Below are 19,896 nucleotides of genomic sequence, written 5' to 3'. Positions count from 1 at the left end.
AATCCAGTCCGGGACACCTCTCCCTCTTCTCCTTTCCGCAGCACCGACCCTTTGCGCTTCGACCGAACGTGCTGGGGAAGCGGAGTCCCCGCCCCCCCCCCGCGCACCGCAGCCATTGGCGCAGTCGGCATGCACCCTTCTGCACGGGGAGGAGGTGCGCCGGGCTCCAATTGGTCGGCCGATCCATCGATCAGGTCGGGCGGCAGATCGGGGCTCCGGTTTGTCGGCGGACCTGTCCATCAGACGGGCCGGTTGACGTTTCTTCCGGCGTCAAGTTTGGTTACTGTTGATTTTCTGTCCTTACCCCCTCCCCAACCGTTTCTGGGCTGCCGCCGCCACCACCGCTGCTGCTGTTGTGGGGAGCGAGAAAAAATACAATAAATTGATCCCCGTTAATTTTCTTTAATTAAAAATATACAATATAAGATGTCTGCCGCTAGCGCGGATCTGACGGATTCGAACCTCAATGCCATCAATAATAATAACAATAATAGTAGCAGCAGCACCGACTGCGGGGCCCGGGCCCTTTTGGCCCTCAAGTCGGCTCCATGCAGCCCGTCCCGGGTCCAGGTTCACTGGGAGCCCGGGGAGGATCTGAACGGAGGCGGCGGCGACTCCTCTTCGTCCTCGGCCCCGGCTCACCCCCATCACCATCACTCGGGGGGCGGCGGCGGCATCACCGGCTCCGAGGTGCTGGCCCGCCTGGAGGGCCGCGACTTCGAGTTCCTCATGAAGAAGCGGAGCGTAACCATCGGCCGCAACTCCAGCCAGGGCCAGGTGGACGTCAACATGGGCCACTCGAGTTTCATCTCCCGCCGCCACCTGGAGATCTTCCGCGGCGGGGATCCCTCCGTCGCCGCCGGATTCTACCTGCGGTGTCTGGGCAAAAACGGGGTGTTCGTGGACGGCGTCTTCCAGCGGCGAGGAGCGCCGCCCCTGCAGCTCCCCAGAGTGTGAGTAACGAAATTAAACACCCAAAGTATCTGTCTGAGCGATGTCGCCCTTCACCATCGCCCCCCTCTCAACCACCAGACAGCGATCAATAACTCACCAGCGTTAACCTTGATTCTCCACCTTGCAGTTTGCCATGTTCCTGCTCTAACAACGTTTGTAATACACGTGTGGCTACTGGTTCGTATGAGGAAGGGAGGGGGTTTGGAAAGAAACCCTGTGCCCTGTCTGCACGTTTGAAACACACACTCCTGTTGCGATCCACCTCTGTTTAATGATACTGTCGTTTATCTGAAATGCATCTATAAACGCACGTGTGAGAGCTTATCCGTCACTCCCATTACAAACACGTGTTGAGATTTGTGACATTGCCCTGAGTTAAGTACGCCTTGTCCCTTATTTCTCCCTTAGAGAGGTTTAATTTTCAGAATAATTTATCAGCGGTCTCGCCCATTGAACATTTTAACCTTGCGATGGTGCTGACCTAGATCAATGTTTGTAGATCCGCAGTGAAGGTGTGTATGACAGGGTTGGAAAAGGGAGGGGTGTCTCTACTTTCCTGTTTTCTAGCTTTCGTCATTATTGCCTAGAAATTATGGGAAGTCCAACAAATAACTCCAATCGCTTTTTTTTAATCTATATGATGTAAATATGTAAGGAAATTATCTTACTCTGTAAACACCTGCAGTAAAACATGTCTCATTTCCGTAACCAGTTGTTTTCGCCCCTACAGGCGGATTTACTATTGCAAGGTGATATATGTGTAGGAAATCGTTGTATGGGTCAATATTAGAATCGGAAATCCTCAGTAACATTCAATACGTTTCGATTTTTTATTTGAAATGTTCTTAATGATCGCATTTTACTGCACTTCTTTATAACCGTGAGTAAGAGTATCTTTTTAATTTTATATGACGAATGTAAACCCCCGAAAGCCTCCCTTGTTGGCTTAGTTTATGGTGCATAGTTCGCCGCTTAACCTGGAGTGGGATCATAATAAAAGTCAGGTGGAAATGCCTAGAAAGCCTGGTTGTATCTGAAATGTGTAGGAGAGTTGCAAATTTTGAAAACTGAATCAGATTTACTATCAAATATACCAGTAGTTAAGGGTGGGTTTATAAATGTTCATATTTGTTTAACTTGTACTTTGTAATTAAGGCAAAACTTAAAGGTGTTCTGTCTGTTTTCAATTTTGTGAGAGGGCAGTACTGAGTTATATTTGCACAGCTATAATTAAGAGTTAGTAGGTTTCTCTGCTATTCTATAACAGAGAATTTGGTTTTATCTGCTGATGGAAATATTTGATTTTCTTTGTTAGTCAGAACAGCTGTAACATTAGAATTATAAACCCTGGCGGATTATTAATTTCACATTTCTAAAAAGTTGACCTTGTACCAGTTTTAATTTTGTGCTCACCACTTGGAAGCAGTTCTGTTTTTCACATGGAATACTTGTGGTCAATTTATCCATGACTAAGTTTTAAAAATTTAAGAGCCACGCTTTAGGACAAAGATCAGAAGAAAATTTATCTGAAGGTTGTGCAACTTCTGAGACTCAAGTTAGTGGAGGCAGGATCATTGAATATTTTTATTGCAGAAGTTGATTCTTGATAGGCAAAGGTTTTAAATGGTTTTGGGGTAAATGGAAATGTGTTAATTCAAAATATAAACAGATCACTCTCAACCTTATTGAATGGCAGACCTATTCTTGGGATGACATGACTGATATATGAAGACAGACTGGATCAGTTGGACCAAAACTCCTTGGAGCGCATAGAAACCTACAAAATTCTAACAGGAGTAAACAGGGTAACCACAAGAAAGATGTTCCCTATGACTAGGGAATCTGTGATAGGGATCACGACCATTTAGGACTGAGATGAGAAATTTCTTCACTTAGAGAGTAGTGAGCATGTGGAATTCTCTTCTAAAAGCGATTGAGGCCAAAACATTGAATGTTTTCAGGGAGTTAGACATAGTTTTTAGGCCAATGGGATCACGGGCTGTGGGGAGAAAGTAGGAACAAGGCATTGAGTTGAATGATCAGCCACAATCATACTGAATGGCAGAGCAAGCTCATAGGACTGAATAGCACACTGCTGCCCCGATTTTCCATGTGTCTAAGGCTTAAGAGATTATAACGCTGACTTCTGGTCCAGATTCACATGTTCAGATGAATATTTGGTGGCACTGTGAGGTGTATGCTGCCTTTTTACTGAGTAGAGGATTTTCAATATAAGTAACCAAAACATTGGAGAAGATTTTTTTGCAACAAAGATGTCAATTGGATAATGCTTTTACTCTGGGAAAATACCCCAAAGCACTTGATAGGAGTGATACTTAATGGATTTGACAGCCAGCCGCATAAGAAATATTAGTTCATGTGACCAGAAGCTTGATCAAACATTAAACTTTTAAATATAATTTTTAAGTTGGGAGGAGAGGCAAAAAGGTCAAGATAGCTTTGAAATTCCCTGATACACTGGGTGGCTGGAAGCACAGCTGCCGATGGCAGACTGATTAAAATCAGAAGCATGCACACATTCAATTTTGGAGGAGTGCTGATATCTCTCTCTTCTGCGGCTGTAGGAAATTATATAGCAAAGGAGGTGGTGAGGCCATGCAGAAGTTTGAAGACAAGATTAAAAATTTTAAAATTGAAACATTTCTAGCTGGAAACCATTATATTGACATGGGGGTAGGGGTGGTGGTGAGTAAGTGGAACTTTGCTTGAGACAGGATATGTGGAGCAGAGTTTTGGAAGCCCTGCATTTTGTCAGGCTTGTATATGGGAGATTGGCATGAAGTGAGATGGGCTAGTAAAATCTAGATTTAACAAAAGCATAGATGATGGTTTTGGCGGTAGATAACCTAAATAAAGGATGGAACTAAGCAATATTGCATAGGGAGAATTAAATGGTTTAAGGTATAGTACAGAATCTTATAACCAGACCAATATTTAGAAATTAGCTGTGTCTCTTCACTTATTCGCTGTTGGGTTAAAATATGTAAGATGAAAGATTGAGAGATTGCCTTTTAATCAGACATTGTCAACTGAGTGGTTCTAAACTCGGTGAAATATAACATCAAATAAAAGCCTCTTGTTTCCCTTGGTCTGTGCAATCACCTGGAATAAAGCCAAATATGTGACCCAACAAGCATTTCTGTTGCTTGGCAATTGGGCACTGTACTGACGGTTTATAACATCAGTCATTTTATCACGTCATGCTTGGGAACTGGGGCCAGGCAGCAGGTGATTGGAGGAATGCAGCTACAATATCCTCAGGACACCCGTGTTGAAAGGTGTGATTCAAGCAGTGCAGTAAATGATGCAACAGAATGCAAAGGAGCCATTTGACTTTCCTTTTTTAATCTTCGACTCCCTGTTCAATCATTTATCCATTGTTCATTTGGGTCAGAGTAATCCTGAAGCCTGGACTATTAATCAGAAATGAGTTCATATCCTACTTGGATAGCTAGGGGATCTGAATTCAGTTGCTTGTTTTTAAAAAAGGTGTATTCAGTGAAAATGACTATAAAACCCACTGGATTGTTGTTTAATTGGTTTGCTGATATCTTTTAGAGAAGAAAATCTTCTATCCTTGCCTAGCCTATGTACAATTCATGCTTGTATGTTTTTCAGTTCCCTGATGAATATCATACTATATCCACAACGCATTTCCGCAGTGACTGTGGAGCAACAGTCATCTGCCACATGAGTCAATATTCAGTACAACCCATAACAATGAACTCATTTTTAATGCTGTGAAGACCAGATGTGTGAATAATTTGTAGACACATGCTTGATCATGAATTTCTAATTTCATGGTTTTTGGTCCCCATACATATTTGCAATGCCCCATCTTGTTTTGTTGCTGTTTTGATATCCACTAATTATTGTAACTTTGGCACCAAATATAGGCTTTTATAGTCCAGGTGTCATTTAATAACCCTTTTTTCTTCATGCTAGCAGTCAGTCTTGATCAATGGATGTTGCAAAAAATAGTCTGCTGGGCTACCCAACCAGGATTGAAAGACCAGAAGGTTGTGATCTTGGAGTTTTGAGTAGGTGGATTTCTGTTTGAATTGTTGATCAAACATATTTGTGGTTGATTTGGTTATCGCCAAATTGTCTTCCATACAAGCAGAAAAGAAAGTGTAAGATATTCCATATGACTGAGGGTCCTCATGCTTGCACTCTCTCTCTCTCTCATGCTCTCCCAAGAACTGCTTGCCAACCAATATCATTTCACCTCAGTCAACAGGGCTGTGGCTTGTAGTAGGTATATATGCACCTTGCTGACAACTGGATTATGTGATGCAGTCCTCTCCTACTTGGTCTATTTTGTCAGATCACATTGACAAATAACATAGCAAGGTTAGGAATGAAACATCAATATGTGATGAGTCCTGACAGACTTAGGACCTCCTGTTTGTTTGTAGGATCTACTGTGCTTGCAATACCTTCAGGTTATACTCTTCTGCTGAAAACGTGGATAAAGAATTCAATTTTGCTATCATTTAATAGTGACCTTAAGACTACCTTCTCTTAGGTGTCGTAGGTGTGTTTTGAGTTTACATTCAGTGCAACCGTAGGTGAGGATGTCATCAATGTTTTGCTATACCTTCATGTTATTGAAGTGTACACTTAATCTTCAGTGTTAAAGATTTGCCACTGAATCAATTCAAAGGTTGAGCCACCTGTATGAAAAAATGTCTGAGTGGAGAATACTGTTAAGGATACTTGGATTTTTTTCTGCACACTTTATTTGATAGCCTGCATTGAGGTCAAGTTTTAGAAAAGTGTTTAACACTATTCACTTTCAAGTGTCTGTCTTGCATATTGTTTTTGTTGATCACATATCAATGTAGATTCTAATCTTTGTTTTTGGGTTACTTGACTTGTGTGGCTCGGACCCGGGGAAGGCTCATCCTCCACTTTCTCAAGGTCCAATTTGACCCTGAAGTTCTTTATCAACCTGCTGTCTGAAATGGTAATTGGGATTGTGTGACTGGGGACACATTGAGGTCTATATGCAATTTGCCGATAACACCTTTGCAGTTTTCTGGTACCAGTGAAAATTTCAATTCAGTTTTAGAATGTTGATGGTATTCGTCACAACTGCAGTTCTGTATAGACCTGTTGCTTCTGGAAACTGATAATTACATCGCCACATTCTCCAGATATGATGTAGAATGCAGCAATCTAGTGTAAATGAAATATTAGTATCTAAGCCTTGTGAACTTTCTGCTTGGACATTGTAAAGGAAAATTTCCTGTTCGCTAGTTTGGCAATAATGCGGCAGTCCTGAAGATGTAGTGAATGTTTTGTCTACCATGACATTGACCGATCTGTCTGTATTTGTGAAAGCATCTGTGTCTGAGCAACCAATGGTCATTATCACTTGAGGATACTTGCTATGTTTGAAAGTAACTGGGTTCAAGTTTCACATAGCCTGTCTAAACAGATTGATGAAAATAATTATCAATTTCAGCGTCATCCACCTTTACCTTGGCTGCATTCTCTCACATTTCTCTTGAGCGTACTTTTCATCTTTCTGGTGGTATTGATCTTAATTGATATTGCTGATGCAATAAACACTAGTAACAAAGGCAATGACTTACAAGCTTTAGCGATTCCTCATAGTATGGCTTCCTGTCTGATGTGGCTAGCGACATCGCAGGGAAAACATTCCTTGGACAAGTCACAGTGAGGCTTTTTTTTAATCGACCTATTTGGTTATATTATTACACACTACCTGTGGCTGTCACATCTGAGGTGGGACCTCTGATGCAGAGTTAGGGATGCTACCATTGTGCCACAAACCCCAAACACTTGAAAATGTTTCCTGCTGAATTTGAGCTAAGACCTATCGTGAGTGGGTGAATGTGATTGTCACCAAACTGTGGACTGCCATTTTTGCTTTTATGTGGTTTCCTGGTGCTTGAGTTATCAACAGTGTTTACAGATATTGTACTTCTTAAGTATAAACAGAAAATACAGTGGGTACTGGAAATCTAAAGCAAACACAATGCTGTAGAAACTCAGCATGTCTGGCAACATCTGCTGAGAGAGAAAAAGTTGACATTTCAAGTCAGGTATGACTGTTCAGAATAAGACTTCTGTGACTTCAATGACTTCTGAAGAAAAGTCATACCGGACACGAAATGTTCTCTCTCAGCAGATGCTGCCAAACCTGCTAAGTTTCTCCCTCATTCCTCGTTTGTTTTTGAACTCTAAGTGTGATGGTTACTTTCATCAGACCTCAATCAAGCAGAGGATTAGTGAACTGTAAGCAGGTCCTTTTGTTTGCAGACTAGATTTAATATACGCAAGTTACGGGAGAGCTGAGAAACAGATCTGTTGTTGGCTGCTCCCTGGCAAGGATGATTGTCTTCCATAACTCTGAAGATGGGTATTGATGCCCCAGTTGGGATCACTAGCCCTTATGGTACATTGGGCATTGTCATGTGAGATGTATTGTCGTGTATTATTCAAGTCATGGCTTGTCCTTTTCACTACTCTCACTTGTAATTTTCATTTTTCCATTGCTGAGTCTTAAAGTACAGGGAGTGTTCCCACAATCTGTGCTTTGATTCAAGGCAGCGATTTTATTTCAGGAGTTGTGATCAATGTTGCATTTTTCTCATGCAGGCTATCAAAGCATCCTTGAAATACTTCCTGTAGTGAGTCTACTCTGAGCTGGGATAAGATGATCTGCTTTGAGAACCTTGTATCTGGCATCTGAACTACATGACTAACCCAAGGAAGCTGATGGTAGATATTCATAACCTTGATGCTCGTGAGTGAACACTGTTTGGTGCACCTGTCCTCCTAATTGGTAGTACAGAGGATTCTGTAGGTAGTATTCACAGAGGGCTCTAATGTTTTGAGGTGCCTCCAGTAGGTTGTACATGGTACTGTAGGGCCCATAACTGCATGAAAGGCCATGAACTTAATTTCAGTATTGATGTTGCAACTTTCAAATGGACATTTGAGGAAGTGACTACAGGCTGCATCAGATTTCAGGCAGTGTTGAATTTCTTTTGTCAGTGTCAGCTTCTGAGAAAGATGACTTCTAAAGTACTGGAAACATTCTGCATTTTGCAGGCACTCGTCATGAATTCTAGTCAGAGGTTGGTCTATCTACGTTTGGAGCATGCCAATGGAGGACTTAGATTTTGCACAACATTCAGAAGACAAATCTTCACATGCCTCTAATTATGTCAAATCTGTGAAGATATGTTTCCAACATGTCTCTTACTGTGGAATCTTTACATTCGAGCTTAATGATCAAAATCAGGCTGATCTTAGTTTTCCATTGGTATTGCCTGAAATTAAATAGATTACCATTAGTCATTTCTTAGCTATCACAGTGTGACACAATAAGATCATTTCTGGCCTCCTCTGCCTTTAGTGTATTGTGATGTGTCAAATGGTCAGCATAGTGACTTTCATACTCGGTGGTGACCCAGATATTGCCAGTCAACCTATGTCTACCGAGTAGAATAGATTAGATTAGATTCCCTACAGTGTGGGGACAGGCCCTTCGGCCCAACAAGTCAACACCGCCCTTGGAGCATCTCACCCAGTCCCATCCCCCTATAACCCACACATCCCTGAACACTATGGGCAATTTAGCATGGCCAATCCACCTAGCCTCCACATCTTTGGACTGTGGAAGGAACCCGGAGCACCCAGAGGAAACGCACGCAGACACGGGAAGAACGTGCAAACTCCGCACAGACAGTTACCCGAGGCTGGAATCGAACCCCTGCCCCTGGTGCTGTGAGGCTGCAGTGCTAACCACTGAGCCACCGTGCCACCCCAAATAATTTCGGTGCTGCTGCAGATTTGATTTAGCTGTATTGCAATGTCATTCAATAAATAGGTGACCTATTGCATGCAGTCACTTTGGATGCTGAAGATTGGTATCATTTAATCCCAACAGTCAGATACACATCCATAAGGATTCTGACTAAAAAGATGTTGGCATCTACTTATGTTCTTTCGTCTTTGGCAGTAAGCATGTGCTTACCATTCTTCTTCAGCTGAGTTGCTGGTAGTACCTTGGAACCACTAACTAATTTCTGGAGTGGCAGGAATGTCTTAATGAGGAGACTGGATTATATTTCCTTGAGTTTCAGAGATTGAGGGTTACCTTATTGAAACTTAGAACATTCTTACAGATGTAGATGTCCTTTGGTGAGTTTACCCTTGATAAGGGATAGTTTATTTAAGACTAAAATGAAGAATTTCTTTGTTTGGGTAGCAAACCTTTGGAATTGTCACCTCCAAGATGGAAATTAATGGTGGTCTGGAGATGAGTACCTTTTAAGGGATATGGTGATCATGCATATGAAAGATGTTATAATTGAATGATGGAGCTGGCTCGATTGGCTAAAGACGTCTTCTTGTTGTTTTGTTCATTTGCACATGTCAGATTCTCAATTTAGGAAGCCTGCTTGCTTTCTAGTCAAAAATTTATCGATTCTGAATCCTTAACCTTGATCTATTTTCACATCAATCCTGTGTATGTGCTTGCATCTGTTGATCTTTGATACTTTCCCTGTTTTGCTATTTGCTGCACAGACTCTTGTTTTGACATTTCTTACTGTAACCATTAGTTGCACTTCCAGAATTAGATTCCTGCAGAGATGAGGCAATACGTCCTTCAGAGGAGATCATACTTGTCACTTGGCTTCTTTGGTTGCTGAGTCAATGCTTGAAGCTACAGTTTGTTTCTTCTTTATTGCCATCTTTTAGTACTGTGCTTTTTTTCTATAATGCTTTTATGGAAGGCTTTGGCATTAACACAATGACAAAATCCGTAATGAAAACAAAGTTGCCAGAAAAGCTCAGCAGGTCTGGCAGTACCTGTGAAGGAGAAAACAGAGTTAATGTTTCGGGCCTGGTGACCCTTCCTCAAAACTGAATCCGTAACTGTTCAGACATCTCAGCATGCTGAAAATGGCAGTCCCTGGTCTTGTCATGGCACTGACAATGAGTGAGTGATTTGATTTTTATGTTTCGTGTTGATAAGCTATTAGCTCCAATTTCTGAATTTGGCGATTTCATCAAAAATTGATTCTCTAATTGTTTCATAGCTTAACGACGTACTTCTAATCTTTAGGCAGGCACAAAGTGTGAAAAACATGGATTACCTAATTTACGATAGCTATATATTTATTATCACCCGTTGCTTGCCTAATTCTAAAATGGATAATTCTTGAAAAGCATACTTAAGTGGGGAGGGGGAAATACCCTAAACTATATCAGGTAATCTGTGGCCTTCCAGTTTATGCTGGGGAATTGGGTGTCATTTTGCTGGTGTTGCTATCCTTTGCAGATGTTCCCAACTTGCAGGAGGTTTAAAATATCTCCACCAAGATGTTTATAGCACTGCCCCAGTTCTTTTATATTCTCTTCCCTTTTTGTTTACTGCTCAATGTTTACCATGCTGATCCCAGTGGCACTGTTTTCCCCTTTTTCTCCCCTGGCCCTAAGCCTCACTTGGCACTTTTTTCTGGGGATGCAGCTAAGATCACCTCAATGCTGGCAGAATTTTTATCCTCATTTGAAACTGACTGCAAAGGTTGACCCTGAGCTGCTTCAGTTACCAAGTGGTACTGATCCAGATGCCCTTCAAATATACTACTCCTTGTTCTATTCAGGTACTCTAAGTGGGATTTCATCATACAGGCAGCCTCTGCTGTGCTGCTGGCAGCTTGTAATATATCAAATCTTGTCTCATGCTTCCCCCTTTGGTCCTCATTATTGTCCTATTGCCACCATGTTGCGTTACTTTCTTCATGTAAATTCACTAGTCTCTTTGTCAGGCTCGGAAACTATTTGAAAATTTAAAAACTGGAATGGAGAAGTTACAAGATCTAACATAAAAATTCAGCACGTACACAGCCTGCTCGTCAAATATGATGGAGTCGAGACCCTTCAGAAATGGGGGAGGGGAACTGGACTCTGAAATAAATAGAGAGAGAGGTGGAGGCGGATAGAAGATGGATAAAGGAGAAGATAGGTGGAGAGGAGACAGACAGGTCAAAGAGGCGAGGTTGGAGCCAATAAAGGTGAATGTAGGTGCGGAGTTGGGGAGGGTTTAGGTCAGTCCAGTGAGGACAGACATGTCAAGGAGGCAGGATAAGGTTAGTGGTTCAAAGATGGGGTTGGGGCTTGAGGTGGGAGGGATGGTTAGGGAGGCAGGGACAAGCTGGGCTGGTATTGGGATGCAGTCGGGGGACGAGAGATTTTTGAAGCTTGTGCAGACCACATTGATACCCTTGGGCTGCAGGGTTCCCAAGCAAAATATGAGATGCTGTTGCTGCAGCCTTCGTGTGGCATCATTGTGGCAATGCAGGAGGCCCAGAATGGACATGTGTGTCCCTCTCTCGCTTTCGCTCTAATTACCTATCTGTTTCTGAATTCCCCCTTCCTCTTCTCCCCCCCCCCCCCCCCCCCCCCATTTCTGAAGAAGGGCTTGACCCAAAACATCAGCTTTCCTGCTTCTCTGATGCTGCTTGACCTGCTGTGTTCATTCAGCTCTACACCTTGTTATCTCAGATTCTCCAGCATCGGCAGTGCCTACTATCTCAGTCCAGTATGATGGTTGTTCAGCACTTCAGTTCTGAAGAAGTCATGTTGGACTCAGTTTTTAAAATTAATTTGTGGAATGTGGATGTTGCTCTCGAAGGTGGTGGTATGCTGCTGCCTTGAACCACTGTAGTCCATGTGCTGTAGGTTGACCCGTGATGCCATTAGGGAAGGAATTCCAGGATTTTTACCCAGTGGCACTGAAGGAGCAAAGATATATTTTCAAGTCAGGATATTGAGCAGTTTGGAGGGGAACTTCCAGGTGGTGGTTTTCCCATGTATCACTTATCCTTGTCCTTCTAAATGGAACTGGTCATGGGTTGGAGGGGGCTATCTAAAGATCTTTGTCAGACTTCTGCAGTGCATGTTATAGTAAACACTACTTCTACTGAGCAGTAGTGGTGGAGTGACTTGCATGTTTATGAATGCGGTGCCAGTCAAGTGGGCTGCTTTGTCCTGAATGGTGTCAGTCTTGAGTGTTGTAGGAGATGTACTGATCCAGGCAAATTGGGCATATTCCGTCACACTCCCTGTCTTGTACTTTTGTAGGTGGTGAACAAACTTTAGGGAGTTTGGAGGCGAGTTACTCATTGCACTTGCTGTCTCCACGCACATGCTGCCATAGCTGCTAAGTTTTTCCAGCTCTTTGTTTTTGTTTCATATCGCCAACATTTGCAGAATTTTGCTTTTACTTCAAGAATTTGTGTTTTGATTTATTGTGCGGCATGTTTTACAATATCAAAGTCACATTTGGTTACCATTTGCATACAATATTGGTCAGTTGTCTTGTTTTCTAATGCATTAAGCAACAAGCAAACAAGTATTTTTTATATTGGCCCAGATTTTCCAGCATACTCCAACAGATGTGCTACAGTACCCATTGGAGGTCGTGGCACACTGTACATTAACAGCTCTGAAGTATAAACTTAGTGTACAATTACCTTGCATATGGACCCCTCCAAATAGTCCACTTTTTGAAGAGTTCAGACTTAATTATGTGAATAGTTATTCAGGAGAAGTTTGTTTCTTTTTGAGTCGATCTTAATCTCTCAAATCACTGAAAGTATTTAAAGAGGAAGTAGACAGGTTTCATCTCCTTGATGTTTTAAGAAATCTATGAGCTAGCACAAAAGAGGTTTTGTGGCCTAGAGCAGATAGGCCATGATCTTGTTGAATGGTGGCCCAGGCTTGAGGGTTCATTGGACTTATTGCTGCTCCTATTTCTTATGTTCTAATCTCCTGGATAACTCTGACTAACCGGGGACCATTTTCACTCCTCTTTCCCTATCTCCCCATACGTGGCTAACCCCTGACACCTGATCTACCCTACTCCCTTAGCCACTTAATTTTCGCAAAGTTCTCTCTATAATTTGTAAAATGTCAACGGGAACTTTAAATCCCAGAACAAGGCAGCTACTGCTGTTTAAAAATAAAGGTGCATGGTTTGGCTTCTGGAGTTAACCGCTCACTGCTTTGAAAGACTCGCAGAGCAGTTGCACTCCATAGTACCGTGGGTCCAAATTAGAAGTTCAGGACTGAAACGCAGATCTCCAGGGCAGACTAAGGGTAGAGTGGTATTCCAAGAGTGATTTCCATTCCTTGGAACATATGACGCATTATACTTTTCTTGGATGTGGAATAGGTTAGTGCAAATCTTGCTGAGTTGTGGGTTTTTCTCAAGTGTAAGAGTTTCAAGAATATCTTCCAATTTATCATCTCCAAAGGAGATGTCAGGCCTTTTCCATTTGTCATCTTGTGATTATAAAACTTAACACATTTTGTGCCTTTGGAATATAGTCATATTTGCCAGCATAGGAATTCATATGACTGTAAGTGCTCATCAGTAAATAACGGATTGAGCATAGATAGTCTTTAATCAGCAATACAGAATGTGGGATTGCATTCCTTTGAAAGAGAAACTCACCAGTAATGGGCAAACTTTATCAGGGAATAAGCAGACTGAACTGTCCAATCTAGTATGTGTGTACAAAATCTAGGCTTTCCTCCTGTTGACCCTGAGCTGGAATGCCTCTTCTATGTTTAACAACCAATTACAATCTCAACATGTTCCCTACTCAATCTCCTAGCCTAGGTTGCTTAGCTGTCTTCAGAAAGTTAATGACCACCTTCTAGAAGTTGCAAATCTGATACTTGCATCATCTTCATTGGCATTATGAAGTTCTTTGGAAGAAACCAAAGAATTCAGTAAGGACAGTTCAGGATCAATTTTGGCAAAGACCTGTAGCTTGATTTGTGGATGAGGTTGATGACTTACTCGCCAAGCTGCATTGTTTTTGTTCGGACATTTTGTCACCATGCTAGGTGATATCATCAGTAGAGTCTCCGATGAAGCAATGTTATTCTGCTCCCGCTTAGAACTTATACTGTCTGGTCCATAATGGTGAGTAATGTCATTTCCTGTTTTGATCTGTATGGGTTTGTGTTTGGGGCCCACTTACATATGTTTGTTGATTGAAATATGGATGGAGAACCATGCCTATAGGGATTCTGTGCGGGTCTATGTTTGGCTTGGGCTACTATGGTTATTTTGTCCCAGTTAAGTTGATGGTCTTCATTGTCTGAACATAGCAATATTAAGTAGAGTTCATTGTGCCGTATTGCTGCTAGCTGATGTTCATTTATTCTGATGGCTAGTTTCCTTCCAGTCTGCCCACTGTAATGTTTGTGGCAGTCATTGCATGGTATTTTGTAATCCATGTTTGTTCTGCATGTTGTTTGAACGTGCATATTTAAATGGACACACTGCAACGCTCCAGAGCTTGGCTGGAAAGAGGAAGAACATGTATATAAGATCCTCACTTTAAACAGATATCCCTGCAACTTCATCCACAGATCCTACAAAACAGACAACAACTGGAGAACACAGTACAATCTAACGCACTGGCCGCACTGCCCTAGATGAAGCACCTATCTGAACTGACAACAAGACTCCTAGGACCACAATGAATCATTCGTAGCCCACAGCCACTCTACACACAAGGATTAAAGACCCCATTCCCGCAACATGCAGAACGAACATGGTTTACAAATTACTCATTAAGGATCAGAATTGTGTGCAGTATTAAAGCAGAGATTATTTTCTAATTCCAGACTGCATTTGCTGGTCACATTGGTGTGGTAGCCTTAAGAAGATAAATTGCACAATGCAATTTTCAAAACTTTACACATGGTCACCCAGAATTGGAATTCTTGGTGTTACATAATGTTCTGAAAGAGTGAATTTTGGAGCTGTGCTGAGCTCTGCCCAGTCTGATATCACACAGTCTCTGGATGGAGAATCAGATGGACTCTAGCACAATCTACTGATGGAGGCATGTGCACTTTTACCTCATTTGTAATAGCTAACACGCCAAGGTTATTTCTTGTTGTTGTTACATAGTCAACTTTATCATGTAATCTGAGCCTCATTTGCTGAAACTTATTCATGGTCTATCCTCCACTTGAACCACCACAGGAACAAAGATTGATGGCAGCATTCTTACCCAAGCTACCAGTGATTGGTACTATGACATCACGCCAAAATACCACACTAGGATCACCATTGAACTTAACAAAACCAACCACCAATATATGGCAGCTGCAAGAACCCAGCAGAGATTTGATAACCTGTAATGGGTGACTCTTCTCTTGCTCTTCAGAGCCCCTCTTTCTTTGATGCATACTTCCACAGTTGAATACCCTTTGCTGTCTGGATAGGTGCAACCTGCAACATCGCAAGAAGCTTCGCAAGATCCAATTAAAAGCAACCCCACTCACTTGGCAATCCATTCACTGCCAGAATCGTTTGCTCCCTCCACTGCTCATCAATGTGCCATGAGTGCCATGTAAACTACTTAAAAATGCATTGCATCATCTCACCAGAGATTCCTCAACAGCACCACTAGAATTCCATCACCTCTACAACCTAAACAGCAAGCAAATCAGAAATTGAAGAGTTCCAGTTACACCTCCCAGTTCAACCAATATTCTGCCTTGGAGATACATATCCATTTCTGCATTGTCATTGGATCAAATTCCTGGAAGTCTTAACAGTGCTGTGGGTGTACCTTCACTACCTGATCTTCAGTAGTTCCAGAAGGTGGATGTTTGTCATTCCTTCTGAGGGCAAATTTAAAGATCAGTAAAACACATCCTTGACCAGTGAGTCCCACATGCTGTGAATGACTTCATTTTTAAAAAAATGTTATGGCTTCTTTCTTTCCTGATCAGAAAATTGTAGAATACTACATTTAGGAAACGCTAACTTCTAATTAATTGACCTAAGCACTGATCAGATTGAGTTAGTTAAAAAGTATGGGGGTTCTACTGTAACGTGTGTTTCAGCAGCAGAAATTGGCCACAATGCGATTGCTGAACAGGAGAATGCTAATTCTAAAATGCAAACTTGTGTTGGCCATAATGCGATTCCATCGAGTCGGCATCTTGCTGTGAGGAGTCCTTTGCTAATGATACCTGTTCAATGCTATGATTCTGAGAGTCCCAGAGAAATTCTCCCTATCAGCCTTCATTAAAACTGAAAACAAATGTGCTGGCTTCTTATCAGGAAAAGAAGGGTATACGAAAGAGTGAAATTCGTACATCTAACTTGAAAGAAAACACCATGAGGCACAGGACCTGGATACAACAGGAGGCTCCAGCAGCCTACTTAAGTAATTAGTCAGATCTCATGACTTGTGTTTTAACTTGATTTTCCCACCTTTTGCTCCATATCCCTCAACTGTTGTGTTGTGGTGATGAAATTGCTGAAGGAGCCTGAGTTGCTATGGCAACATACATATATGTTTACGCTGCAGTCTGGAACAATGGGTAGAGTCTCCAATGTTCTTTTAGTCACACAGCTGCCCAGGTATCTCTCCCAAACTTAGTCTACTACTGGCAGTGTTGGAAGAATTTGAGGATTCATACTCCATCTTTAGTCACATTGTGAACACCCTTTCCCTGGCCATTGAGTTCTGGGACAGGACTTGAACTTAGGTCTTTTTGCTTACAGGGCTTACACTTTTCACAACCTCAGTATGTTACAAAGAGCTTGACAGCCACTGAAATATTTTTGAAGTGCAGTCATTGTAGAAAATACAGGAGCTAATTTTCACAACAGTGTGATAATGACCAGACAATCTGTCACTGTGTTGCTGGCTAAGGGATAAGTGTTGACCAGGGCACCTGGGTAACAAACTGCTCTGCACTTTTTGGAAATAATGAGGACAGTTGTGTCAGTCCGAGAAAGAGAGCTTGCAAAGCTGTTGTCACAGTCAGATCCACCTGTCTGAACAGCTGCTGACAGTAGTGCTTTCCTTTTGTATTACGTTTTTTTGGTGGTCTGCTCCTAATCCTGCTTTTCCCATGGGCCCGGTTATTTATGTAGCACAATTTTCTGTAACACAGTGTTGCACTAGAAAGCAATTATCGCATTACAGTAGAACCCCCTGTAAACTAAGTTAATCTTAAGTCACTACTTGCCCCGTTTTAAATTAGCTGAATGGTTATGCTGATTTTCTAGGCAAAATACACTGTTTCATTTGTCTTTCCTTGAACTCAAAAGTACTTGCTTGGTAACAAGAAGACCCCATGAAGCTAACCACATCCTGTTGCCCGTGTAGAAAAAGCTAGGTCATGAATGATGCAAACATTGTAGAGTATTGGATGCAGATTAAGATGACATCCCATTTTAACTGAAATATGTACTTCAGTGGAAAAAAAAATCAGCTTTTGTCATGTTCTGATAAAATGGCTGACTTCAGTAATGCACTTATGTATAACCTTCATTTATTAGCCTTGCTATACTTGATTGTGATTTTATAACTCAATTTATTTAAGTTAAGGGCAGATAATCTTTCTGGTGAATGTAATAATCCTTTGTTTTGGCTTGCAGTCATGGCGTCACTCGCTGTCCAGCATTTTTTGCCTGTCCCTAGTTGTCCCCTTGAAAGTAATGGTTTGCTGATTTCTTGGACCACTGCAATCCATGTGCTGTAATTTGATCCACAGCGTGCTTATGGAGGGCATTGTACTGAGCCTTTTTATATCGTCTCCTTAAGCTTGTAGTTGAGAGTAAGGGCAAATGTTGAAAATCTAAAATTGAAAACGTTGGATAGATGTTAAGCAGGACATGTGGAGAGAAGAATACTTTTGTCTCTTGAACATCATTTGCTGTTGTCTTAGCTCAACTACTGAAATCCTCATCCAAGCTTTTGTTATCTTCCAGATTTGATTGTTTCTTGATTGACATGTAACCTTTTCACCATCCATAAATTTCAACTCCTCCAAAATTCTCTTGTTTGTATTCTAACTCTCACTTGAACCATTTTAAAAAAATTGTTGCACCTTCATCCAAAGTATTGTATATTCCTTCCAAAGATGGCAGCTGACCCATTTTAGGTTGCAGTTTTAACGTAGAACACAGAACATCACAGCACAGTACAGGCCCTTCGGCTGTCGATGTTGTGCCGACCTGTTGTACCAATCTGAAGCCCATCTAACCTACACTATTCCATGTACATCCATATGCTTATCCAATGACGACTTAAATGTACCTACAGTTGGCGAATCTACTACTGTTGCAGGCAAAGCGTTCTATTCCCTTACTACTCTCTGAGTAAAGAAACTACCTCTGACATCTGTCCTATATCTTTTACCCCCTCAATTTACAGCTATGCCCCCTCGTGCTCGCTGTCACCATCCTAGGAAAAAGGCTCTCCCTATCCACCCGGTTTTGTACTACTTCTGTGCCCAAAATTGACTTCTGCTAATGAAATAAATGATTTAATCGGATAAATAACTACTCTTTTATCATTCTCCTGCTGTTTCCCTGTCTTTTTTTTTGGTCTTTTACCTAGTTCATGGGTTTAAGTTTGTCCCTGCATTTTCCATATGCCAATGCACCAAGCTCAGTGCTGTTTCTCTGTTGATTAATGAACTGGCTTGTTCTCTTAACTCTCTTGACCTCCCTCTTTGCCTGCCTTCCTCCTCTCACTTAACTCCCGCAATGTCTCTCTGTGTCTCCACCTCCCACCACCAGCCCCCCCCACCGACCATCACCATGCATACAATATAGGGCCTTTGATCTGCTCCAATTATTCTAGATCATGGCTGATAATTGATTTCAATGCCATGCTCACTTGCTGTCCCCATATCCTTTGCTATTATTAATAGCTCTAAATCTATGATCCTCTCAGTCTAAAATTTAATGATTGTTCTTCTACAACCTTCTGGGGTAGAGAACTGCATAGATTTACTACCCTCTAAGCAAACATGTTTCTTCTCTTAGTCTTCAGTAGCTTGCCTTTCATTCTGAGGTTTAGCCCAGTTGTTTTACCCCACAGCAAGTGGTAGCATCCTTTCTACATCTACTTTTTCCTTTTTAAGAAATGTGGAAGTTTACATGAACAACTCCATTCTTCTAAAATTCAGGAATTATAGATCCACTCTTCTCACTCTTTCCTCAGAACAGTCCTGCCATCTCAGAAATTAGTCCATGGAATCTTGACTGCACTGCGTATGCCAAATATATCTTTATTTGGACATGGAAGCCACAACTGAATGCAGTACTCCCAGGTGCGACTTCAGTGCTGTACACCATTGAAACAAGACTCCTCTGTTTCTGGCCTCAAGTCTTGTTGCAGTAAAAGCCATAATACCATTTGCCTGCCAGATTGTTAGCACCTGCTTGCTAGCTGTCAGTGGCTATGAACAAGGACACTTGGGTCCTTTAGGTTATCAGCACTTTCCAGTCTCACCATTTAAAATATGCTCTGCACCATCATTCCTCCTACCAAAACGTATATCCTCGCACATATCCATATTATATTGTCTGCCATGCTGTTGTCCACACATTCAGCCTGGCTCCAACTTCCAAGCACCGTTGCAGAATTGTAAAATTTTGAAAGATGATTGCATCTACTGTTTGTCTCTCTTTAACGCGCTGGGGTAAAGGTCATCAGGTGCCAGGGGTTTGTCCTTGCCTTCCCTCCCCCTCCCTCCCCCCCCCTCCCCCTCCCTCCCCCTCCCCCTCCCCCTCCCCCTCCCCCTCCCCCTCCCTCCCCCTCCCCCCCTCCCTCCCCCTCCCCCTCCCCCTCCCCCTCCCCCTCCCTCCCCCTCCCCCTCCCCCTCCCCCTCCCTCCCCCTCCCTCCCTCCCCCTCCCCCTCCCTCCCTCCCTCCCCCTCCCCCTCCCTCCCTCCCTCCCCCTCCCCCTCCCTCCCTCCCTCCCCCTCCCCCTCCCTCCTCCCCCTCCCCCTCCCTCCCTCCCTCCCCCGCCCTCTCCCCCCGCCCTCTCCCCCCGCCCTCTCCCCCCGCCCTCTCCCCCCGCCCTCTCCCCCCGC

At 42.6% G+C, this 19,896-nt stretch overlaps 1 protein-coding gene across 3 annotated transcripts in view; it reads left to right on the top strand.

Moving 5' to 3' along the window:
- The first annotated feature begins 292 nt into the window (after positions 1-292).
- Positions 293-19,896, top strand: part of foxk2b (forkhead box K2b) — a 98,693-nt gene continuing 79,089 nt past the window's right edge. For 2 of the 3 annotated variants that reach the window (XM_048555137.2, XM_048555135.2), the window contains exon 1: positions 294-953. In XM_048555137.2, coding sequence (XP_048411094.1) covers positions 427-953 — 527 coding nt within the window. In that variant the 5' untranslated portion in view covers positions 294-426. Of the gene's footprint in view, positions 954-19,896 lie in introns of all 3 variants that reach the window. The other variant, XM_048555136.2, reaches the window with a different exon arrangement.

Source organism: Stegostoma tigrinum, chromosome 22 (genome assembly GCF_030684315.1).
Source record: "Stegostoma tigrinum isolate sSteTig4 chromosome 22, sSteTig4.hap1, whole genome shotgun sequence".
Taxonomy (NCBI): domain Eukaryota; kingdom Metazoa; phylum Chordata; class Chondrichthyes; order Orectolobiformes; family Stegostomatidae; genus Stegostoma; species Stegostoma tigrinum.
Note: the sequence above shows the minus strand (reverse complement) of the source record. Positions and strands in the feature narration are given on the sequence as shown.